At 42.4% G+C, this 22,263-nt stretch overlaps 2 protein-coding genes across 6 annotated transcripts in view; one reads left to right on the plus strand and one right to left on the minus strand.

Moving 5' to 3' along the window:
- Positions 1–4,744, minus strand: EBNA1BP2 (EBNA1 binding protein 2). Its single transcript, XM_068952803.1, has 9 exons — positions 4,583–4,744; positions 4,401–4,484; positions 3,577–3,743; positions 2,340–2,463; positions 1,674–1,763; positions 1,381–1,456; positions 1,021–1,111; positions 605–767; positions 1–272 (listed from the first exon to the last, which is right to left on the minus strand). Exons 1-9 carry the CDS (start codon positions 4,664–4,666, stop codon positions 222–224), a joined length of 930 nt encoding a protein of 309 aa, XP_068808904.1. The 5' UTR covers positions 4,667–4,744; the 3' UTR covers positions 1–221.
- The window catches only part of CFAP57 (cilia and flagella associated protein 57), a 25,653-nt gene continuing 8,125 nt past the window's right edge, over positions 4,736–22,263 (plus strand). For 3 of the 5 annotated variants that reach the window (XM_068952799.1, XM_068952798.1, XM_068952800.1), the window contains exons 1-16: positions 4,736–4,966; positions 5,041–5,363; positions 7,509–7,795; positions 7,961–8,168; positions 10,210–10,362; positions 11,448–11,587; positions 12,276–12,441; positions 12,844–12,957; positions 13,401–13,613; positions 14,213–14,386; positions 15,532–15,693; positions 16,180–16,335; positions 17,812–17,905; positions 18,813–19,003; positions 20,153–20,326; positions 21,720–21,878. In XM_068952799.1, the coding sequence (XP_068808900.1) occupies positions 4,810–4,966; positions 5,041–5,363; positions 7,509–7,795; positions 7,961–8,168; positions 10,210–10,362; positions 11,448–11,587; positions 12,276–12,441; positions 12,844–12,957; positions 13,401–13,613; positions 14,213–14,386; positions 15,532–15,693; positions 16,180–16,335; positions 17,812–17,905; positions 18,813–19,003; positions 20,153–20,326; positions 21,720–21,878 (2,871 nt within the window). In that variant the 5' untranslated portion in view covers positions 4,736–4,809. The remainder of the gene's footprint in view (positions 4,967–5,040; positions 5,364–7,508; positions 7,796–7,960; positions 8,169–10,209; positions 10,363–11,447; positions 11,588–12,275; positions 12,442–12,843; positions 12,958–13,400; positions 13,614–14,212; positions 14,387–15,531; positions 15,694–16,179; positions 16,336–17,811; positions 17,906–18,812; positions 19,004–20,152; positions 20,327–21,719; positions 21,879–22,263) is intronic. The other 2 variants (XM_068952802.1, XM_068952801.1) reach the window with 2 other exon arrangements.

Consider the following 22,263-nt stretch of genomic DNA (forward strand, 5'->3'; position numbering starts at 1 on the left):
TTCTGTGTAAACTATTTAATTTATTCACACCTGCCAAAGGTTTAAGTGGAAAACAGTCCTTCAGGAAACACACAAGAAATTAGCGATAAGTCACTAGTTTCCACTGACTTTCTTCATGTCACACAGAAGCATCTAGCTTGCTCTGCAGTTAGATGCTTGAAGACTGCAGAAACATTTTACAACGCAGAGACATAGGAACCCCGCTGGGGAGCACAGTCCACTTAGCGTGCTCGGCTTTTCATTTTCTGCCTTGCTCTCTTTCCAGGTCTCTTCTGCAAAAAGAGAACAGATTCAGTTAGTTTCTCCTGTCCCCAAACTTTCTTCTGGTTCTATAGTATAGGAAGATACCAAGGAGAGGATATTTGTCAGCCTCTCTGGAGAGGGAGGTTTCAGAACACAGGTAACAATAAACAGTATCTGCTCACTTCCCTGCTCAGACACCGAACCACCATCTTCAACAGCGTCTGTCACTGAGTTATGCTCAGTTCCCAAAGACAGACGTTTTCACTTCCTGGAGGCACTGCAATGCGCTCAGGTTGCTCCTACCAGACCAGGGCTGGCTTCCCAGCCAACTGCGATCATTCGCACGCAACATTTTACTTACATTGAGGGCTTTTTTCCCTGCTTTTCTTGGGCCTTTGTTGTGAGCCACTTTTGCCTGAAAGCTGGATACGTCATTAAAACTCTCCTTTGTGTTCCACTTTGATCCCTTCTTCTTCCCACCAAAACCGAACTTCTGATTCTTGTATCGTCGTTTGGCATTTGGTCTGAAAAAACAACCCAATGGGAAGCTCCCAAGAAGGCACGTACATCTGCTGATAGACTCCCTTCAGCTAGCATAAACCTTTCCCCTCTTACTGAAGAGACAGAAATTAAAACACTTCCACCTTCTCTCCATTCTGTCCACATTTCTCCTCTAGAGAGGGGGAAAGCAACCTGGAACTTACTCTTAAGGAACACTAATTAGAACAGCTTTCACTGTTCCACAAAACAATCTCTGACAAGACCGGAAAAAATCACCCTCTCTTTATCCGTTGACTTCCACTGCCTTTCTTCTTCCCCTGAGATGAAGTCTGCTCTTCCTCTAGGAAATCCAGCTTGTCAGAGAGACCTGCAAGAGCAAAGACAAAACAGTTGCTCAGCTGCCACCACAGAACATAAGAATATTCAGTCTAAGCAAGTAATAGCAACAAGTCACCCTCACTGGAGGGCAGCTAGGTGGGAGGCTTTTTGTTGCTACTGGTGTGTGACTGACTAGCAGCAGCCTTTCAAGTTCACTGCCCACCACTACAGATTGACACCACACATCACAGTGCCTCACATTCCTCACACCCCACTATTCTGATTATGCATTTGCTCTCCTAAATACGTTAACTTTACCTTTCTGATATTTCTTGACTGCATTCAACATTGATTTTTTCTCCTTTTGTCTCTTCTGCAGAATCTCTGTTTGCACCTGAGGTTAGAGATAGAGTATTAGTGTTGATCCTTCTAGCACCCAAGACTTTTCTAAGTATTCCATCTTTTGCTCTCTCTCCCTTCAAAGTAGCTGGATAAAAAACTAAACAGATTCCATTTATTTTAGCCTGCCTCATGTGGTCTCAATTTCTATGTTCCCCATTCAGACTCTAGATTCTTGTCATAAATGGGTCACGTCTCTAGCTCCTCCTCACCTTCTTGCCATATTTTCTCAGTGCACGGAGCTGTTTTGCTTTCTCAGATTTCTCCATTGCTTCCTGTTTACTCTTAAGCTTCTGTCGAATCTTTTTAGGAGGTTAAAAAAAACAAAATGAGTCAGTAATGCAAAGGAAAATATGAGTACTTTATGATGGCTGTGCAACCCTCTTACAACAAAACTACTACCAAATCCCACTTACTACCCATGATAAATTAGTTCAATTACATAGAGTTTAAAATCACTAAGAATCAAAATACACCGAGCATAAATGAAGAGTGAGACTTAAACTGGGAAAAGAGATCACACGTTAATGCCACAGTTGACTGCAAATCTTAGGGCAAAGAGCACAAACACAGCTGACTTTACAAGCACTCTCACATACATGGAGAAAAAGTATTTTTAGTATTAGTTACACTTAGGAGAGACTACAAATTACACTCTTCTACCTTATTTTCCAGCCTGTTACGGAAACACCCCCGTTCCAAAGGGATACTTAAACAACCACAGAACAAATTCCAAACGCAAACATTGTCACAGGCCTTTGCCACAGACATGAAGGTAATTATTAAGTGAACACAATCAAACCTCAAAGTTAGTTACCCAACACAAGCTAAAACCAATCTATAACACAGGAAAGAAAATAATCATTTAAACCACATACCTTCTGCATCTGTTGGTCAGATTTGGCCATCTCTGCAAAATAATCATCTGGCCTTCTAGTAGGAACCTGGAGCTTACGCAACCTTGGTAGGGCATCCAGGACTGCGGCCTGAGCCTGTCGGTAACTAGAAAGACAACGCAACACCAGCTGAACGTCGCTGAGTAGCAAGAATATCTCACAACAGTGACAGAAATTCTGATCATATCAGCTAGTTGATACTAGATAAATATTTGTTATATCCCAGAGTTATAGCAACATTCTGTACCCTACCGCACCACTACTACTAAAAGCAATTTAGGTGCCAATACAATGTTAACATTGATAGCTTGCACTTACAGTTTATCCAGTTTTCAATTACAGTTTTACACACTGTATTGTACCAGGAGGGGAGAGGAGAAATTGAGAGAGAGAGAGAGAGAGAGAGAGAGAGAGAGAAAACTGCCATAACACATTCATGCAGAAAAATTCATATCCATAGTGCTGCAGCACAGGAACTTTTTAAAGAAAATCTCCAACAAATGATGAAGAGTTTGCTGCAAGGAAGGGAATTTTTTCCCATCACAAGACAAGTGAAACATAAAAGCATCCATTTGTAGTTATTTTGCCAAAAATTCAGCACTATCAAATATAAAATACTTGCATAACCTACAGTGTTTTTGGACCCACATTCTAGTATCCTTGAAATTAAGGCATCTTGAATGATATTGTTACATAGGTTGCTCAAGAATTCCTACAACAAACAACTGCAGCTTCAATCCAAGACCACTGAGCAGGTTAGAAAACACTCTAGAAATCTAGGAGCCTAAATATTTAATATTATATGACTATTTAATATTAATGAAGTAGTTTTCTAGTTAAATTTTGGCAAGATAAAACTACTTTAATTTTTAATTTTATTTTATTTAATTAAAAATTAGCCTTTTTAATTAAAAATTAGCATTCTTACTTTTAAGTGATACAGTAAAGCCGAGTTGCTGAAAACAAAGAGGTGAGATTTCAAGCTTCAGTGTTTCACTCAAATTGTCACACACACAATGCATCAGTGCTACAAAGCATGCTGTGGCACACAACACAGAGCAGAAGCGACAAGATACCAGCGACAGCCAGTACAGCAGCCTGCAGGATACTGTGAAACATGACAGTGAAGCAATACCAGAACTGCGTACAGGCAAGGGATTCCGAGCTTGTAGTAGTATGCTGAAACCCTACAAGAAATCTCTTTTTTTTTTACGCTTACAAGCTCATCTCTCTCTGGAAGTCATTCTCAGGGTCAACAGCATCTTTGTCAGAAGCACTGTGTGAGACTGGACCTGTGACATCTGTTACTGGACCCAAAGTCACATCCAGCCTTTCCACCCAAGCTAGCTGCCGCTTGAATTCAGAGAGGCACAGCTTCAAACCATCCTACGAAAAGGAAGCACAGCTCTCAATATCAAGGCACAAAACAAACTTTTCAAGGTTGGCACAAATGAACACCCAGGCCACAAAATGGGCTAGTCCTCAACGGCAGTAGGGTTGTACCCCAAATTATCACAGCAATGCTGGTTGGAAGGCACTCTGGAGACTATATAGTCCAAATCCCACTTGAAGCAGGACCAAAACCAACAGCAGATTGGGTCAACTTTGGCTTTATCCATCCAAGTCTTGCAGGCTTCCAAGGATGGAGATTACAACACACTCCTGAGTAACTCTTTGAAGCCCTGCACCATTTCCAGGTGCAGAATTCTGTCCTAACACCCAACCTGAACTTCCCAAGCCACAAGGTGCGACCCCCATGCCCTCCCGCACGCCCTGCTGCAAACAAGGGACACTTGGCTCCCTCGACTCTGTAGCTGCGCTTCACGTAACTCCAGCTGCGGCCACCTCGCCCAGCCAGGGCAGCCCGGCTCTCGCCGGGCCGGGGCCGGGGCCCGGCCACCTCGGCCCCCCGGCCCCGGCCGCCCCCCGACTCGCTCTGCCCCCTCCCCACCGCGGCGCTGCGCCCAACGCCCCCCGCCAGGGGAAGCAGGCCCCGGCCCGGCCCCACCCCCGGGCGCCCCGCCGAGGCCCCGGGCCGCTCACCACGTCGTTGGGCGCCCGCGGCCGCCCCTCCAGCACCACGTTGAGCCCCGGCTTCAGGGCGCCCCTCGAAAACGCCTCCTGGAGCTGCGGGGAGGAGAGCAGTCAGACGCCGCCGCCGCCGGGTCCCCCCCGGCCGGCGCTGCCCCGCGCCCTCGCGGCGGCGCTGCCCGCCCGCGGGTCACCTCCGAGTCCGAGAGAGCGGAGCCCTCCGACGCCGAGTCCGAGTCCCACGCCGCGTCCGAGAGCGAGCCGCGCCGCGCCATCATGCCGCCGCCGCCCCCCACCACGCGGAGCCGCCGCCGCTTCCGGCCGCGCGCGCGCACGCCGCCGCTTCCGGCGGGGCCGGGGCCGGGGCCGCGGTTGCCGTGGCGACGGCGGCGGCGGCGGCGGCGGCGGCGGCGGCGGCAGCATGTCGGTGGTGGTGGCGCAGCCCGTGGCCATCTTCGGCTGCCGCTCGCAGGTCGCCGGCGGCCTCTGCTTCTTCGACGAGCAGATCCTGCTGTACGCGGCGGGGGCCAACTGCGTCCAGTTCCACATCGAGCAGAAGTGGCAGAAGTTCATCCCAGGTGGCCCCGGCCCCGGCCCCGGCCCTGCCGCCGGCCGGGCCCTGCCGCCGCCCTGACCCCTCTCCTCCCCGCAGGCTCCGAGAAGAGCCAGGGCATGCAGGCGATGGCCATCAGCCCCAACCGGCGGTACCTGGCCATCTCGGAGACGGTGGCGGAGCAGCCGGCCGTGACGGTGCACGAGGTGTCGTTGGTGCCGTCGCGGCGGCGGAGGACGCTGGCCGCCGCCGCCGCCGAGCTCCCGGTGCAGGAGTTCGTGTCCCTGGCCTTCTCCCCCGACTCCCGCTACCTGGCGGCCGCCACCGGCCCCCCCGAGGTGCACCTCGCCTACTGGCTCTGGGAGAAGCAGCGGCTGATGGCGGCCATCCGCATCAAGGCCCCGGACGGCAGCCTCTGCCAGGTAACGGCTGCGGCCCTCGCATCGGGGCGCTGCCAGGCCCGGGGCCTCTTCCCAGCTTCCCCCCGTCCGCTCTGGGAGACAGGGGATGCACGCAAGTCTGTTTTTAAAACCGAGTCGCTGCAATGCTGGGCTGTTCTGGAAGGGTTTCCGCCACTCATTCATAATCTTGTGATTCACAGATGACTGATTCTTTTGGCAGTTGGCCCAAGGGAGCCTTTTGCACCATTTCAAAATGGAGGGGAAAAAAGTTGAAATTTCAGATTAAGAAGTACCACATGCCAGGTAGCAGCACTCAAAAATTGTCATGATACAGATAAAAGACAACCTAGAGAAAGAATAAGGGCTTACTACAGATACCACAACCAGCTCAGAGTTGCCACGAGCGCAAGGACGAGAGCACTTGACCTATAAAGAGGGGCTGAGGGAGCTGGGGGTGGGGGTTGCCTAGAAAAGGCTAATTGCTATCACCAGCTTCCCAGTGGGGGAATTGTAAAGAAGACGGAGACAGGTTGCTCACAGATATGCACAGCAAAATAATTAGAGGCAATGGTCACAAGCTGCTTAACCGAGAAATTCCTTCCTGGATATCAAGGCAGAAAAAAATCACAGTGAGGGTGGTGGAGCACTTGAAAACAGCCCAGAGAGATGTACTGTCTCTGTCCTTGGAGATACTCACAACTTGACTGGACGCGGCTCTGAGTGGCCTGATCCAGTAAGACCTCCTCTGAGGTGAGAGTTGGACCAGATGACGTCCAGAGGTCCCTTCTACCCTAAATTACTCTAGGCTTTTGGGATTCTAAAAAGGGGAGCTAGAACAGCCACAAATTAGCACTCTAAAAATGAACAAAGTTTCTTGTAGACAACAAATCAGCCAAGAGAATTGAGATCAACAGCCCCTTAAATATTCCACTATAACATGTGGAAATTACATCAGTCTGAAGAATAAGTGCAAAGTGTATTATTCTGTCACCAGTCAGAGTATCCTTCAAGCTTCTAAAGATTTGGAAGATAATTTCTAACTAAAAAACAACTCAGCTAAGTCCTATGTCCGGTCTCATTCTGACAGATAAGCATAATATAATTACTGACCTAGAAACTGGTATTTGTTTAGATCAAGGGGTCCTGAGTTTTCCCGTTGTCATTTAGCTTCTTTCTAGGGCCTGAGAGGGAGGAGAGGGATCTGCACTGTAGATTATGTACAGTTTCCATAGCCTTTCTTGGCATCTGCTATTGGCCTTTCTCAGCAATAGGATGCTGAGCTAAATGGATTTTTGCATTGACCCGTTATGGACGTCCACGTTCCTAAATCACACGAGATCTGTGGTATGTGGGCTGTACAGCTGATCCGCGTATATGCAGTTTGTTTGTTGTGTCCCTGCAGGAACACCCATTAAATATATTGGCCATGCTCAGTAGGCCTAACACATCACAGAATCACAGAATGGTTGAGGTACAACTACAAGCAGAGATTGGGTGAAATACTAACTTCATGAGCTCCATTCCTGCAGAGGAGAAAATGACTAGGAAAAATGACTAGGAGAAAATGAAGAGGAGATCACTGCTGTCTAAAGTCCCATTAAGCATGAAAACCTAGGTCTCTCTACCCCTGCTATCTTTTCATATTAGATGTTGAGACGGCTGCTCCTCTGTTTTCACCAATAAACACCTAATTATGCAAATTAATATGTGTAATGGATAAGAGTTGCCTCTCCTGAGATACAGAAATTCCATGTGGCCTTTAAGAATGAATAGCCTGCAACCTGAGAAACTTGCTGGTCAGCTGGAAAGATGTATTTTGGCCTTACTTCTGTCATTTGATCCCAAGGGCAGAATCTACTTCCTCTTCCATACTACATTGTGATTCAGATGGCCTCATCTGGCTTCTTACCTTAATAGAATTTATTTATAACATTCTGTGTAAAATTGGTACACTTAGTTTGGAAAAGAAGAAAACTACAGTATGTAGTAATGGTGGTTATTTCTTAGTCTCTTTTGTCTCTTTCTGTGAACCTTTTTTCCTAGCTTGTCTTCCTGTTTCTGATATCTGAAGTCTTTGGAACAGGTGTTATATTTGCTTATTTGCTTTTAAAGCTCTGAGAGTGTACATAGTCGAATGAAATAATTTCTCTCTCCTCTGTTCCACAGGTGAGCTTCAGTCCTCAAGACAATGCACAGGTTTGTATCACTGGAAATGGCATTTTTAAACTTTTTAGATGTAGTGAAGGAACTTTGAAGGCAACGAATTTACAAAAGGGAGAGCCGCAAAACTACCTATGCCATGCCTGGCTGTCTGCGGAGAAGGTTGTATGTGGCACTGACACAGGCAAACTTATCATATTTGAAAGTGGAGAGGTGCGCTGGGAGACAAGTGTTGAGTACAAAATACCACCCAGGGAAGCAGAAGAAGATGCAACAACAAAAGAACCTGGGAGGTAAGTCTTTGCGGCCATTACTAGTAGATTCATGCTTGTGCATGAAAATTACTTGCAGGTCTTTCATTTATTTCCTTTTTGTCCATTTTATGAATTGGTTATAATATTTTGGTTGCTGCTGATATGAATTTTTGTTTTGCTTTGTCCTTTTTTATTCCTCTTAAGTCTTACTGCATTTCCTGCTTACGATTCTTCTGATATCTCTTGTGATCTGCTCTCTGATGATAATGGCTCACAGCAGGATTCTTTGCCTCAAATACGTGCAGTTGCAGCTTATTCCAAAGGCTTTGCATGTTCATCTAGCCCGGGGGTTGTTCTTCTGTTTGAGAAGACTGAGGAAAAGGAAGTCTACAAGGAGAGTCAGGAAATCTGGGTAGGTGACTGTCTATGAAGGGGGGAGAAAAGCTTTTCCAAACGGTTACGCACCTGAGGCCTCTTCCTTTTTGCTTCTGATTCAGTTATCAATAATAAATTTTAGCACATCTTTAAAGCACACTATAAGCATTAGCTAACTGTCCTAGTGGTGCGGAAACAAAGTGACCTGTCAGAGGTCTCGCTGAAAGTCAATGACAGTTGACCTTTTGCAAGGTAGCTCTGCATGTTCCCACATGAGAAATGGGCTTTGAGTTAGCTGAACTTCAGGAAACCTTTAAGGATTTTTTCTTTTTCTGTTGAGCAGAACATCAGTTCTGAAGGACTGGGCTGCTTGTTTTTTTCCAGGGCAAAGCTTATTTCCCCTCAAATCCTTTTTATTATAACTGTAATGACACTTATGCACTCTTAACAGATTAAGTAATCTAGCACGATTTCTAACTGTTCTATAGAGAGAGCATTTACTTACTGAATTGCCTGGATGAGATCACTTAACTCTGTGATGATCTGGTTATGCCTTTATACTCTAATCTTAATAGGTTAGATCTTCCCTGTGCAGGAGATCCTAAAAGTTAGGTCACCAGGTCAAAACCTTGTTCGCCTATGAATACTTAGTACATCTTTGTCAGCTTCCAAGGCTCTGATATTGGAAATTGAAATCTGTTAGGACAGTACACTACTGCCATATGCTAGGCCCTGGGTCTTGCTGTTTCTGTGCTGGAACAGTTTACTTCATCCTGATTCTGCCTGCCTTGGGCTTTTCAGTACCAGGATGTTGGTGGCCCTGACCAGTGCCTAAATGCTGGAAGCTGTCTTGGCTATGAAGGCATTAGTTCATCCTTCTGTATTACAAGCAGTACAAGGATATACATACAAATATGATGTGTGAGTGTCTTAGTACACCAAATGTAGATTGGTTATTTCTAGTGCTTTCTCTCTAGGGAAGATGTATATACAATGCAGTTTGCTTTAACTGTTTTTTTAATAAACATGGTCCTATGCAACTTAAAAAATGCCAAGCCAAACACATTCGAAGTAGAATGGAAGATTTGTTCCGTAGTTTTAGACCAGTCCTCAGGAAAGTTTTATTTTCCAGGTGAAAAAGTTTTTCTGTTGTTACAGAAAAATGTATTGCAGCAAAGCAGTTGTCAACTACAACATACATACTGCCGTTGTAAATGATCTTCTTGGTAACCTAGACTCCAGGCAGTGAGCAATGTGATTTTTTATACAGTAAGACTGTACTGTTAGCCAATGTTGCTGGTTATAGGTGTCGTGGTTCTCCATACTGTTTGCTGTGTCAAATGCTGGAGGCTTCATTCTGTAGTAGGTGACACTGATATAGTCCAGCTAACAACATTTGTCTACCAGGATGCCAAAGCTGAAGTGCTTGTTTTGTTTAGGAAAGAAGGTAATCTTGTGGGATGTAAAAAAATAGTGATTATTCTCTAAGGAAGAGCTAATCCTTGTAACTTTCCTTAAACCCCTTTTGGCCATGTCTCTGTCCTTCAGCTGGTCCCCCGCAGTATCACAGTAGCATAAGATCTCTTCTCCCAAGCCCAGGTCTAAAGCAGGAAGAGCTCATGAATTGCAAGTGGACATGTCACCCTTGTGGTCGGTTGACCAGGAATGTTTTGCATGTGGGACACTTGAAATAAGACTTTTATGCACCTGAATGATACCCTGCAAAGAACTGCTATTATGAGACCACAGTTTTCAGGCGTTTTTAATTCTGACATTTGCTAGGCTTTTTGCTTGATTTTCTTCTGCTACCATTTTAGTTTTTGTGTAGATCAATGCATTTTTTTAGGTTACTCCTGAAATGACTGCTGAAACTTTTTGAACTTTAATGGCTATAGATACGGTTAGGTTATCTTGTCCTATATTCTGTCACAGAGGTTATGTGCTATTTAATATCCAAGTTTTCTTACTGATATTATGTATATGCTTATTAGAGTAGCATTGCATGAAAAGTGTGTGTGTGCGCCTACTGCTAGAATATGGAGACCTGGAATATCCTATGGGATGCATTCCTTGTGCAGATTCCTCGGAACTTTTGCAACAGTGAACCAGAGCAGTCAGGCAGAGAGGACATTATATGTATATGCTTCAGCCCCTCTGAGGAAACGATGATCGTTAGCACAACTAAAAACCAGCTTTACATGTTTACCATGCCCTCCACTGAGATTGTGAAAGTGAGTACAATCTTATCACATTCCACAAGCAGTACATGCAGTAAGGGCTATATTGTCATTGCACAGACTATTCAGTGTCACTTTCCATAATATGTTCTTGTAAAATCCATTGACTAGGGTCTGAACCTTTAAAGTATGGCATAAAGTGCTCTGGATGCTTCTCTGAGGGCTGTATTTCACAAGTCCCTTGTTCAAGCATACCTACATCTGAGCACCTGATGTTATTCAGTAAAACTGTAAAGAGCACTATTAAGACCATTTATGTGTGCCTGTCACTGTTGGAGCAGTTGATTAAAAGAGAGATTTTCAGTGCAAATGTGTTAGAGTTTATGTTCCACTGTAATATGCAGAAATGTTAATGTAATGAAAAAGCCAAAAGTTAGCCATGGGAATCTCATGTTACTCTAAAACAGTAGCTGTTGAAGTCCTAATTAGAAGTGAAACCCTACTGTGATCAGCACATTAATGAAATACATTCTGTACTCTAAAGAAATTACAAAATACAAGGACAGGAGATAAATGTAGTGTCATGGAATTAACTGCCATGGAATTAGTACTTAACCTATTTGTAGTCATGCAAAAAGATCTTTACCGAAAGGGGTTATATAATTATAGGATCTTTCTGTGCATGCAGCCCAAAATGTTACTGGCTCTTCATTTCCAGCATGCTATAGCTGAACATCCCGATTGATTTGCTTATTACTCAGCACTTGATTATTTTTAAATGTCTGTCTAACCAGAAAGTAAGTGTCTTAACTGCATGCTTGCAGGTCCAATTTTATTGTTTTTCTAACTTGCATTTCTTTGGACACCTGCAATTATGTTCTGCTCTCACTAGTACGTGAGACCTACCCAGCCTACATCTTCCCTACATCACTTTTCTGGATTACTAATTAAAAAGTTAAATCTGATTCCAACATTGTTAGGTTTCTAGGGCTTTGTTCAGACTAGTACGGTGATAGAATTAAGTGGTTTCCTCAAATCCATTTGATTACTCTATTCAAAGAGCTATGATAGACTTCTCACCTGACTTGCTGCCTACAGTGACATACTTATGATTTGTCTATGTTCTCATTGCTTCTCAGGAGAAGTCAGCTCATTTTATACATCTGAATTTCCCGTTACATTCCGATTCGATCACTGGTCTGGACATCTGTATTCGGAGACCCATTGTTGCTACTTGTTCTCTGGACAGATCTGTCCGCATCTGGAATTACAAGACGAAGTAAAGAGTTGTTTGTGTTTGTTATCATCTCTTGCTTTTTTGAAGATTGTATTTAGCAGGCGGCAGCAGCAGTCTCATATATGAGCAACTGTATTGTTTTGGTAACATTCTTGTGTGGGATACAAAAGGTCTTATTCACATAATTTGGGGAATATGAAGATGCAGTCCCTTTAAAAGCAATATGAACAGAATCAAAGCTTATCTCTGTTATGCCATTTTTGTGTCAAACTTCTCATAGGTTTTAGATGCAAAATCTTTAGGAACGTCTCATTCAACTTTGTCTTAAGGTACTGTTGTCCTATTTCCTGCTTCATGGCCGTAGTTCTTTGGCAAAATGAGCCCAGATTTTAAGGCTCTTTGGAGAGGGAATATATCTTAGAACACATGTTTGTGTATGTATGTTTGCAACCAAAAGTTCATTCACATTCTTCACTGTATTACAATAAAAAAAGCATTTGCTGTTGCACCTTCCCCGTCTTGTCTGTCAGCCAGGGAGTTCAGATTTGCCTTTGTTTCTTGTAAGATCTCTGTGATCGTGACTTAACTAACTGGCAACACATTTCTTCAAGGATGATAAGGCAGAGTCAGATTGCAGCTGCAGTTGTCCCTGCTGGGCCAGATATTGTCCCATCAGGCATGCGTAGGGAGTTTGTACTGCTGCATAGTGTGTGATGGTTCTCTCTTTCAGCACTTTGGAGCTGTATAAGCAGTATCAGGAGGAAGCTTACACAGTATCACTTCACCCCACTGGCCTTTTCTGTTTGGTTGGCTTTTCTGACAAACTACGGCTTACGAGTCTACTGTATGAGGACATGCATGTTTTTAAGGAATTCACTGTGAGAGGTTGTAGAGAGGTAAGTAGTAATTCAAAAATGAAATTGGGGAATTCTGGAAGTTATAGGGAGCAGAGTGATGAAGAACATGATAGGGGATAGGATCCTCTTCAAAAGATCCTAATAGGAATTGGGATATCAAAGCAGAGAGGAAAGGATTCTACGTATTGGAAAATGAGCCTGGAGACTGGTGCAGAACTGTGGACCAGGGAACCTGTAGATGGGGTGCCCTGATCAGAAGTACCGAACGAGTGAGTGCTATAGGGGAAAGCACCAGTTAAGAAAGCAGTAAGAGGCAAATGATATCATGGAATTTTATTTTTGTGTAGCATTCAGATATTAGATGATGTCAGTGGAATTCAGTGCTTGAATTTTTTATACCCGCTGCATCTTCAGTAATGAGTAATAATGTTCTTTTTGTAGTGTGCATTCAGTAATGGAGGCCATCTTTTTGCTGCAGTTAATGGAAATGTGATTCACATTTATTCCACCACCACTTTTGAAAATGTTAATAATCTGAAAGGACATAGTGGGAAGGTCAGTAAACAAAGCCTCTAAAATATGACTGTTTTAAATAAGAACTAATTGATAAACTTAAGATATGTTTTGAAAAGCTAAAGTGCAATCTTTGATCAGAAATGCAGCCAAAAATTCAAAATAGAAATAAAAAGGTTGGTTTTCTTTGTGTAGAGATCAACTAATACTCAACATGTGAATGCACTAGATGCATACAAAGAGTCTGTGCTTAAATTGAAGGAGAAGGGTTGGCAGGTAACGGTACCAGGATAAAGAGAAGCTTTTGTCTGTCAGTGAGGTCGTAGCGTAATTCTTACTGGTTTTTTGATGCTAAAAGGGAGTTAGTTGAGAAACTTTTTTTTTTTTTAATGAAACTTAGGAGTACGATTCCAAAGCTATCATGGATTTGCCAGTAAAATGACTTCTTGCTATATGTCTGTAACTTACACATTGGATTTCCCTAGATACGTGCAGTTAAATGGAGTGCAGATGATGCTAAATTGGTCTCCTGTGACACACATGGTGCTGTGTATGAGTGGAACTTGCTGACAGGTAAAAGGGAGTCAGAGTGTGTGCTCAGGTCCTGCAGCTACAGCAGTATTGCCCTGTCTCCCTTTGCCAAAATCACCTTTGCTGTTGGATCTGACCAAACACTTAAGGAAATTTCAGAGTCTTCGGTGAGCTAACAAACATTGTACGATTTTGCTAAGTTCTTTGGGGAGGGGACTAGTGCTTTGCTTTTATCATCATCCGCTTGACGAGTAGGAATCAGGCAATTTTTGGTAGCTGCAATGGTTACTGTCACTTCTCTTTATCATAATGTCCTGATGTCCTTTACCATGATACTTGAGATTTTGTTGCAGTTTTATATCTATAACTTTACTTGGATTTCTGTAAAAATCTTCTGCCTCCGCTAACCAAGTAACTTTGCAATATCATATTGACTGTTTTGCTGAACTCCAAATTGATTGCATCTACTACTGGGGGCTACATCAATTTTTTTTATCCAGAACAATAGTAAATTGTATGTGATAAACATCGACATTTTCAGAAGTGATTAACTGATGGAACTCAGTTCAAATTTTTAAGAGTGTACACTTATAAAGCGTAACACTGATTGCTGTTCATGGCTTTACTCCTGTAGGCGTGCAGATTCTTTTAACTGCTTTGTTTCATGTAGTGATATGACAACTGGTTATGCAGTAAGTAGTCATTGCGTAATTGCTTAATGTTAAGTAACAGTATTGTGGAACATAGTGTAATTTTTGTTTTCTAGATCCTGCATGAAGTGCCCGCTTTTGATGTTGTTTATACTGCAATAGCTGTTTCTCGTTCTGGGCACATGTTATTTGTTGGTACATCTCTGGGGACAATCCGAACTATGAGGTACCCATTGCCTTTGCCCGAGGAGTTCAATGAGTATCAGGCCCATGCAGGTCCTGTTACAAAGGTAAAGTAGAATATGTTCTTCTCCCTGTCATGCCAGTTGCACTCTTCTCCTTTCACGCTGTGCTTCTTGTTTGATAGTATAATATGTTAAAACTAAGGTTAAGCCTGCATGTGGAGAATGAGGTTTAAAACATTCATAGGAGTCCTATCTATAGAGACAGACATTACTGGGTAAGCTGTTGCTGGCTAGAAGGTAAAGGGTTAAGTCACGAAGCAGGCCATAGAAGCTGCTATGCACCAGGATACCTAATGTGGCATGTCCCTGATGAAGAACTTTGATATAGCTCATAAAGAGGAAAATAAAGCTATACAGGTTTGAAAATCTCTGGTGAGAACAGAAGGGGGAATGAGATAAATGTATTAAGCAGTTTGCTGCCAGGGTAAATTGCAGAAGAGATTGTAGCACTGATTTGCTAACCACAGTGTATTTCTTAAAGGCTGAGGAACAACATCTAAAAGATAGGGTAAGGTGTGTGAAGCTTCCAACTACGGGATATTTCAGCATGCTTTCTCCAGAAAGCTGCATGTTCTATCTTCTTAAAACTGCTCGTAATTTTGGCATTTTAAGTATCACTGTCAAATACAGGACCTTGACTTAGAGCCACATGGTCCAGCATTAGGATCTGAGTTCCAGTTTTTTAACTCCTACATTCACCTCTCCCACAAGCCTTGTCAGTTCCCAGGTACTCTGTGCCACGCCACATGGCCACAAGGACGTCTGGAGGACGTGACGGTAGTTATTACTAGGTAGCTCTTGGTGGGCTTATCTGCAGATTCAGAAGAAAACGTTAAGCTGTCTGTTGCGCAGCCAACTTTTCAAAGACAGTGAACTGCCATTCTAGGCTCTAATTATCTAGAAGATCTCGTCTGTTCCAGGTTTTGAAACTCTTCCTACTGCTTAGACGATGGAAGTGAATCTGGTGTCTTCCTGTGTTCTCCTTTTCTGTCCCTTCCCATGTTGTCTGGACCTGGGTGAAGCAGGAGTAGAGGACATGATCAAAATGGTGGTAGCAGGGCTGTGTTAGGACTTCCATTAGTAGAAATGACAGGAAATATGTGGGTGGGAGGGGAAATTTGGTATCAAAGCAAGCTGTGTCTCCATTCTTCCTTGTTTCTATTGTCATTTTGCTGTCTCTTCCTTCTCAGATGTCCGTAACAAATGATGACCTATTTCTACTGACTGCCTCAAAGGATGGCTCTTTTTTGATCTGGAAAGTGTATGATAAAGAAGGTCAGATACTGAAACGGGAAAAGGAAGCTGAATATGCTGAAGAAGTACTGATCATGAGATCAGATATAGAAGAGAAGGTAGGAGGAGCAACCTGTGGACATGAACTCTAGGCTTCCTAGTCTACAGCTTATGAATTACATTTGCAAGATGTTTGTGACTGTGCCTGTATGACCCTCTGTCTAAGAGGGCTGGCATAGCTTTCTTCATAAGAAAAGGCTACAGTCAGTAGCTGGACCTGCTTGTTCATATACAAACAGCACTGTAGGAGCAGTGAGGATGGAGAGAATTCTACACTTTTCTCTAATACTTTCTCCAGCCCCTTGAAAGCGGTTTTAATGGAGCTGAGAAGTCAGAAGTTGCATTTTATGAGATGGTGAAGCATCTCATAAGATAGCAAAAAAATCTTACTTCTGAAACTTGATCTTTTCTTGATCTGTCTGTCTGAAAATTATCTTTAATGGCTGTCTTTCCTAAATATGTGTGTGTAGATCTAACATCCTTAACAAACTATTACTAAAGGCAAATAGTATCTCTGTTAATGGTATCTTGTCATCCCTCTCCAGGGTCAGGCGATGCTAGACCTGCAGATTCGTGTGAAAGAGCTACAGACAGAAAATGATTACCAGCTACGTCTCAAGGACATGAACTGTAATGAAAAAATAAAGGAAATAAAAGAGATTTTAACCCAGGAGATAGACTCCCTTAAAACCAAATATGAGGTATGATTCATACGGCAGCAGTAAATATCAGGAAGGCTTTCCCTTTCACTAAAGGGTTAAATTCAAGCTTGCATTATGTATGTACAAATGCCATAAAGCATCTGAAAAAACCAAGTATTCCTTTCCAATAAAGATGTTTAGGGTATTTATAAATCATAAATCTATCTTTTGAGCCAAGTAGCTGTTATGTACTGAGGGGATGCTAGAGTTTTCCCAAGTAGGCTGTAAGTAAGTATCTTCACATAAAAACAGTTTCAGCAATGAATGCTGCCTTAGACTAAGGGTCAGTAGAAATGGGACCATACCATTAAGGCTCCATCACGTGTAAGTTGCAACTGCTGCAGGATCCAACAGTTGTTCTTAAATACGACCGTCTTTATGCCTTGACTGCTTAGCTTCTTCAGGAACACCTGGTGAGGTGCCATGTGAGCTTTTTGAAAACAGAAGAAGACTGTATCCCCTGGATTTCTTTTATTTATGTGCTTGTTGATTTCTCTGTGGTCATGGATCAGGACTTCCTTTTGCAAAAGCCATGATAGTTATTCCTAATGTCTTTTTTATCTGTGTCCACTCTTTCTGTTTTATAAATATCTATGCATCTGTCTAGAGCGAACATCAGTCGTTGCTATATTTCTGGACCCTTTGTAGATTTAGGAGGCGGGTGATGCAACTGCAGTACCACTGGTAGTAAGATGGCTTGGAGTGAGAGATTATGTATCATAGTTAATGATTCAGTTCTTTCATCCTTCTGTTCCTGTTGAGCTCTTGGATGAATATTATCCTGTCCTGGTAATTTGTTACTGCTTATCTTGTCGGGATGTACCATAGTCGCTTCAACCAGTGTTTCAGTGTGACTCCCACATAAAGGATTCCAGTGTGAAAACTTACCAAGTTACTAACTATATTTTTTATGGTCTTGTCATCTCCAAGTGCTCCTTTTATACCTTTTTCTTCTCTCTTGGCCCTACAAATGTTCTGGCAGGCTTCTGCTCTGGAAGCTTTTGAAGACTTTTACTTATTCATTTTTATGCTTTCTGCAAGTTTTTCCTCAGACCGTTTTGCTCTTTGGCTTTTCTCATTGGGTATTTTGCATTTAAGTAGCCAGAGTTGGAGCCCTTCTATTTTTCCTCATTGTTATATAGCTTGAGCTTTCAGAGGGAAGCCTTTTCAGAGGGTTTTGTGGCTCTTGTTTGAATTATGAATATACAATGTATTATGACTATACGATGCTCTGTATTATATGAATGCCACTTGCTACTTTCTCTTGGCTTTCCTTAATTTTGTCGTAACAAACTAATCTCAGGGAAAACTTGGCTTAGTAACACATGGCATCTGCCTTTTTTGGTGAGCGATTTCAAAGGTACAAATTCCACTGTGTATGTGTTCTCCATCACAGGCAAGAGCACAAAGAATTTGGACGCTTGTTTGCCTATTTTCAAATTAAAAATTATTTTTCTTAATTATTTTTTTTTCCAGATTTTACAGGCAGAAAAAGAAAAACAGGAGCTACAACACCAGTATCAACTGTTTGAGGTGATGAAGAAACAGGCCAGGGAATTGCAAGACCTAGGTTAGACTATAACGTATGTTTATAACTAGAATTTGGAGGAAGTGTGTTAGATTCATGGCAAGTAAGGAGGCAGGGAGGGGTGACCACCATGCAAGGTACAAGGAAAAATGGGTGGCATATGTGTCATATGGATGTTGCAGACCAAAAGTATGTCCAAACTGCAGTGCTTACATGTCCGTGAGAACAGGCACAGAGGCATTGTATCTTAGATGTCTGGTTCCTGGGATGAGTGATTTCTTCATTTATCTCATAGCTGACTATGTACAAACAACAATGTCGTACAGTTCAGCAAAGAGGCCAATGTACAATGCACACACCATGGAAATATCTGGGCCCGGGTTTCATGATCAAGACAAACCAGAAATACTGAAAATTAGTACCAAAAAAGAAGTCTGGCAGTAAGAAAGGCCATTGCCTGCTCGTACTCTGTAAAAGTTTTGCTTATACAGCTCTGTCATGGTTGTTTTATCAAGAGGATGCATAGATAGAGTGGCATTCATTTGTTGTAATGGCAGACTAGGAGATGGCAGGCTTTTCACTTATTCAGACCAGGACAAAACAACATTTTGTTCTGAGGCAGCAGGCAGGGATATGGCGGAGTATGCAGAGATGCAACTGATAGAGATGAATGACAGTTTTGGAACAGGCATTATTAGTGAAATTAAAAGTAGAAGGAAGAGCAAGAGACTCAAGAGATGGTTTTCTGATGTAAATTTTTTGGTTGTCACAGAGCCTAAGCCCACTGTATATCTGTTGAAGAAAGTGAAGAGGTGCTTCTAGGGTAACTGATTGCAACCAGCTGTCAAAAAGACCAAAGCAGAAAATAAGACATTAGTAACTGTAGAAAGATAGGATACACCTCTCTTTCCTATTACTTTTATCAGTTCCATATCTTTCCCATCACCAGAATCTGGCAATAATCAGAAACTGTTAATGGAAAATGAAAAATACCAGGAGCTGCAAGTGAAATCCCAGAGGATGCAGGAGGAGTATGAGAAACAATTGCATGATTTAGAGGAAAGCAAAAGCAAGGCTCTGGAGGAGCTAACAGAATATTACGAAGAAAAACTTAATGAGAAATCTGTTTTGTTGGAAGAGGTAGGAACTTGATTTGCAGTTTGAATTATTGACTGTATTTTTATTTCCAACTGTGATAAAATATTCCCCAGGGCAGGGGAAATTGTCTTCCTGCATGCAAATCCTAATCTGCTTGTAAGCAAGGAAGTATGTTGACAAATAGAATAGCAATGAGGAAAAACCTGGCTGAGTTACCAATTTATCTGGGCCTTGTGCCTTCGGTAAGTAATCTTCTAAGCAGAACATCTTCAAGTGTTCTCAGCTTTGCCTCTCTTTCCCCTGGGTGCAAGAACTCCTGTTCGTTAACATGGTGCGGACGATATATTTACTGTAATTGGAGAAAGAGAGATTCAGTGAATCATTTGTTCTAGTGAAGAGATAATATTTCTGCAATGGTGGATGCTGTGACGCATCAGCTCCCGGGCTTTGAAATTGCCAACATTACTAAGTCCTCGAGGTTCCTGCCTCCATAATTTGGGGAGCAGAGAGAAAAACCCTCAGTACTTCAAAAAATCCTGCCCAGTGCGGTCAAAGAATGTAGCTCAGTGCACTCCGTGCCAAAGCCTAAAGCGCAGCCAGGTAACTGATGCTGATATCCAGGTAATTGATGCAGATATATCCAATGCCAATACATTCCGTCAGCTTTACTGTTTCCAGACTTTCATTGCAGTACCAATTTGGAGAGAATGTGTGGAGAGAGTGTGAGAAAAGAGGGGTGCAGAGACTTGTACAAAACTAAGCGTTTGTGGGTCTTAATGCACTAGAAACAGCAATTTTAAAAGATCCTTCCAAGTCTTACTCATGCCTGCATTTTCTGCTGCCAGGGCAATCTCACTGATGTTAATATTTGGTCCAAATTTTCAGCTTGTAAGCCTAAGTCTTTGTACTTACTTTGCACAACGCTGCTGAGCTTTAAGTTAATATGTATTTCCCCCTAACTTAGAGCATCCAGTCGTTAAAAGCAATTTATGTTTGTCTTAACAGTTTTTAAAGTGACTGGGATTCCCGAAGAAGTTAAGTTAGTCTAAATGATATTCCTGCATTTGTAGTTGAAGAATCCATTAAATATAGGCCCTCTTAGGAGAAATGCAGTTACAAAAAAAGAATTCTCCTCTTCTTTATTAGACTGTGACTGTTATCTTCTCTAATGTTTGCTTTCCCTAACTGCAGACAGAGGAGACTATCAGGCAGCAGCTTCAAGTATATGAAGAAATTAAGAAACAGATTGAAGATGATGAAGACCGAGAAATCCAGGAAATCAAAATCAGATATGAGAGACGGCTCCAGGAAGAAAAGGAATCAAATCTGCGACTGAAAGGAGAAACAGGAATCATGAGGAAAAGGGTATCTCTTCTTCTGTGATAAGATCAGACCTACTCATGGAGACCTATAGCTGAGGACTGAATATGATTTGTGACCTGTCAAGGCTTGTTAATTTAGTCTAGAAATACTTGACATTTCTGTCACATACAGGAACAATTGCCTCTTCTTACATCAATTTGCATGTTTTACAATATTTGAACAGTAGAAGAAGCTGTGTGCCAATTTCATGACTGATAAGACTAAAGAAAGAAGAGAGATGATAGAGCATATGTGTTTTTATTAGTATACTTTCCGCTATCTTGCATAGTTTGACATTACAAATAATAAACAGTATTGTTCATCATATTATGGGAAAGAAATGCACCTTTTCATTTCTTCAAGTCTGCTCCATTACTATGTTAGAAAAGTACTTCTACTACTACTTCATTTAATGCAATAGACACTTGGTGGTTTGTGTGCATCATCATTTTTTATTGGTTCTACTCCTAGGATTTTTAAGGAGAGATAAAACCTTTTAGTTCTTATACTAGCTGGGTGTTTTATTTACCTAAGGATGTTAGAGGGACATTTTTATTTTCAGTTTCTTCAGTATCTAGATGGAGGCACAGAGGCTCTCTGCCTTCACGTCCTTTTCTATTGCGGTACTATCTTCAGTTCTGGTATCTTTTAGAGACCAGAATGGTGCAAGATGGGTTCTTGCAGTTTGACCAGCACCATTTCTTCATTCTAGCCTTCTTGGATTTTGCAGATCTTAGCGCTGAGGCAGGGCTTTTGAGGAAGAGCTATCAAGTGGGCACCCTTCCAGACTACTTCTGACATTTTTACATTTTCCTACCTCTGTCTCCTAAAGGCCTATATATTTCTTGGAATTCTGCAATTGAAAGGAACTGACATTTTAGCCTTTGAATCCTGGTATTTTCTTCAAGTTCTAACTTACCGGATCCATGTAAACCAACATCTTGTTGTCTTCTCTCTTGCTTACTCCTCCCATCTTCCTTTATTTCTCCTACTTGTAGCACTAAAATTGTCATTGTCTTACCTCCTCTTAATTACTGCCTGTCTGCTTTCCTGATCCCTACCTTGCTTAAGTGCATCTGCTAAGATATCTTTCTTGCACGTTATTTCTAGCTCTTCCTTTAATTGTGTGAAATGTATGTCTTTGTTTTTTTCAAAGCCCATCTTATTACTCACAATTGTCCCCAACATTAACATGTTCATCTCTCCTTCAGTTGTTTACTTTATTCCATAAAGTCTAGCATGTTAAAACCCTTCCTACAGTGATAACTAAATCCTGTAGTCTCTCAATTTGCTATCCTTTCTTCCACACTGTCTACAAGATCTCTTACAAAGTACGGTGGTTAAATTTTGCACAGCTTTTGGAGATTGTTAAGCTCTTACCTGTTTTCGTCTCTAGTTCAACAGCCTACAGAAAGACATTGAGGAGCGAAACAGTGAGATTGAGGAAATGAAACTGGAACAGCAGAAGCTGCAAGGCATCATTACGTCGCTGGAGAAGGACATCTTGGCGCTGAAGAGGGAGATTCAAGAGAGAGATGACACTATCCAAGACAAGGTGGAAAACACAATGATTGATTCAGATCAGAGTCACCTTCCTTTAATTTCATACTGATATTTATGTTAATAGTATTGCATTACGATAGTATCCTGTATCCTGAGTATCTCTTCTGTCCCAGACGTGACTGGAAGCTCAGCTTTAACATAAAGAGTTTGCAGTCTGTAGTTTGGGAACTTAATGTTTTCCCCACATTCTAAGCTTTCCTTGGGGAGCTGAAGTTCAGGCTGTTGAGTTTCTTATCCCTTGCTCCGGGTTTTGTAGATGGCTCTCTGCATTATTTGACACCCCTTCCCCAGCAGTCTGTGTTAGATGTGTGACAAAAGTCAATTCTTCCACCAGATCTGCGCCTACTGTGTTTGCCTCTGCTATATTTGTGCCTTGT

Source organism: Struthio camelus, chromosome 8 (assembly GCF_040807025.1).
Source record: "Struthio camelus isolate bStrCam1 chromosome 8, bStrCam1.hap1, whole genome shotgun sequence".
Classification (NCBI taxonomy): domain Eukaryota; kingdom Metazoa; phylum Chordata; class Aves; order Struthioniformes; family Struthionidae; genus Struthio; species Struthio camelus.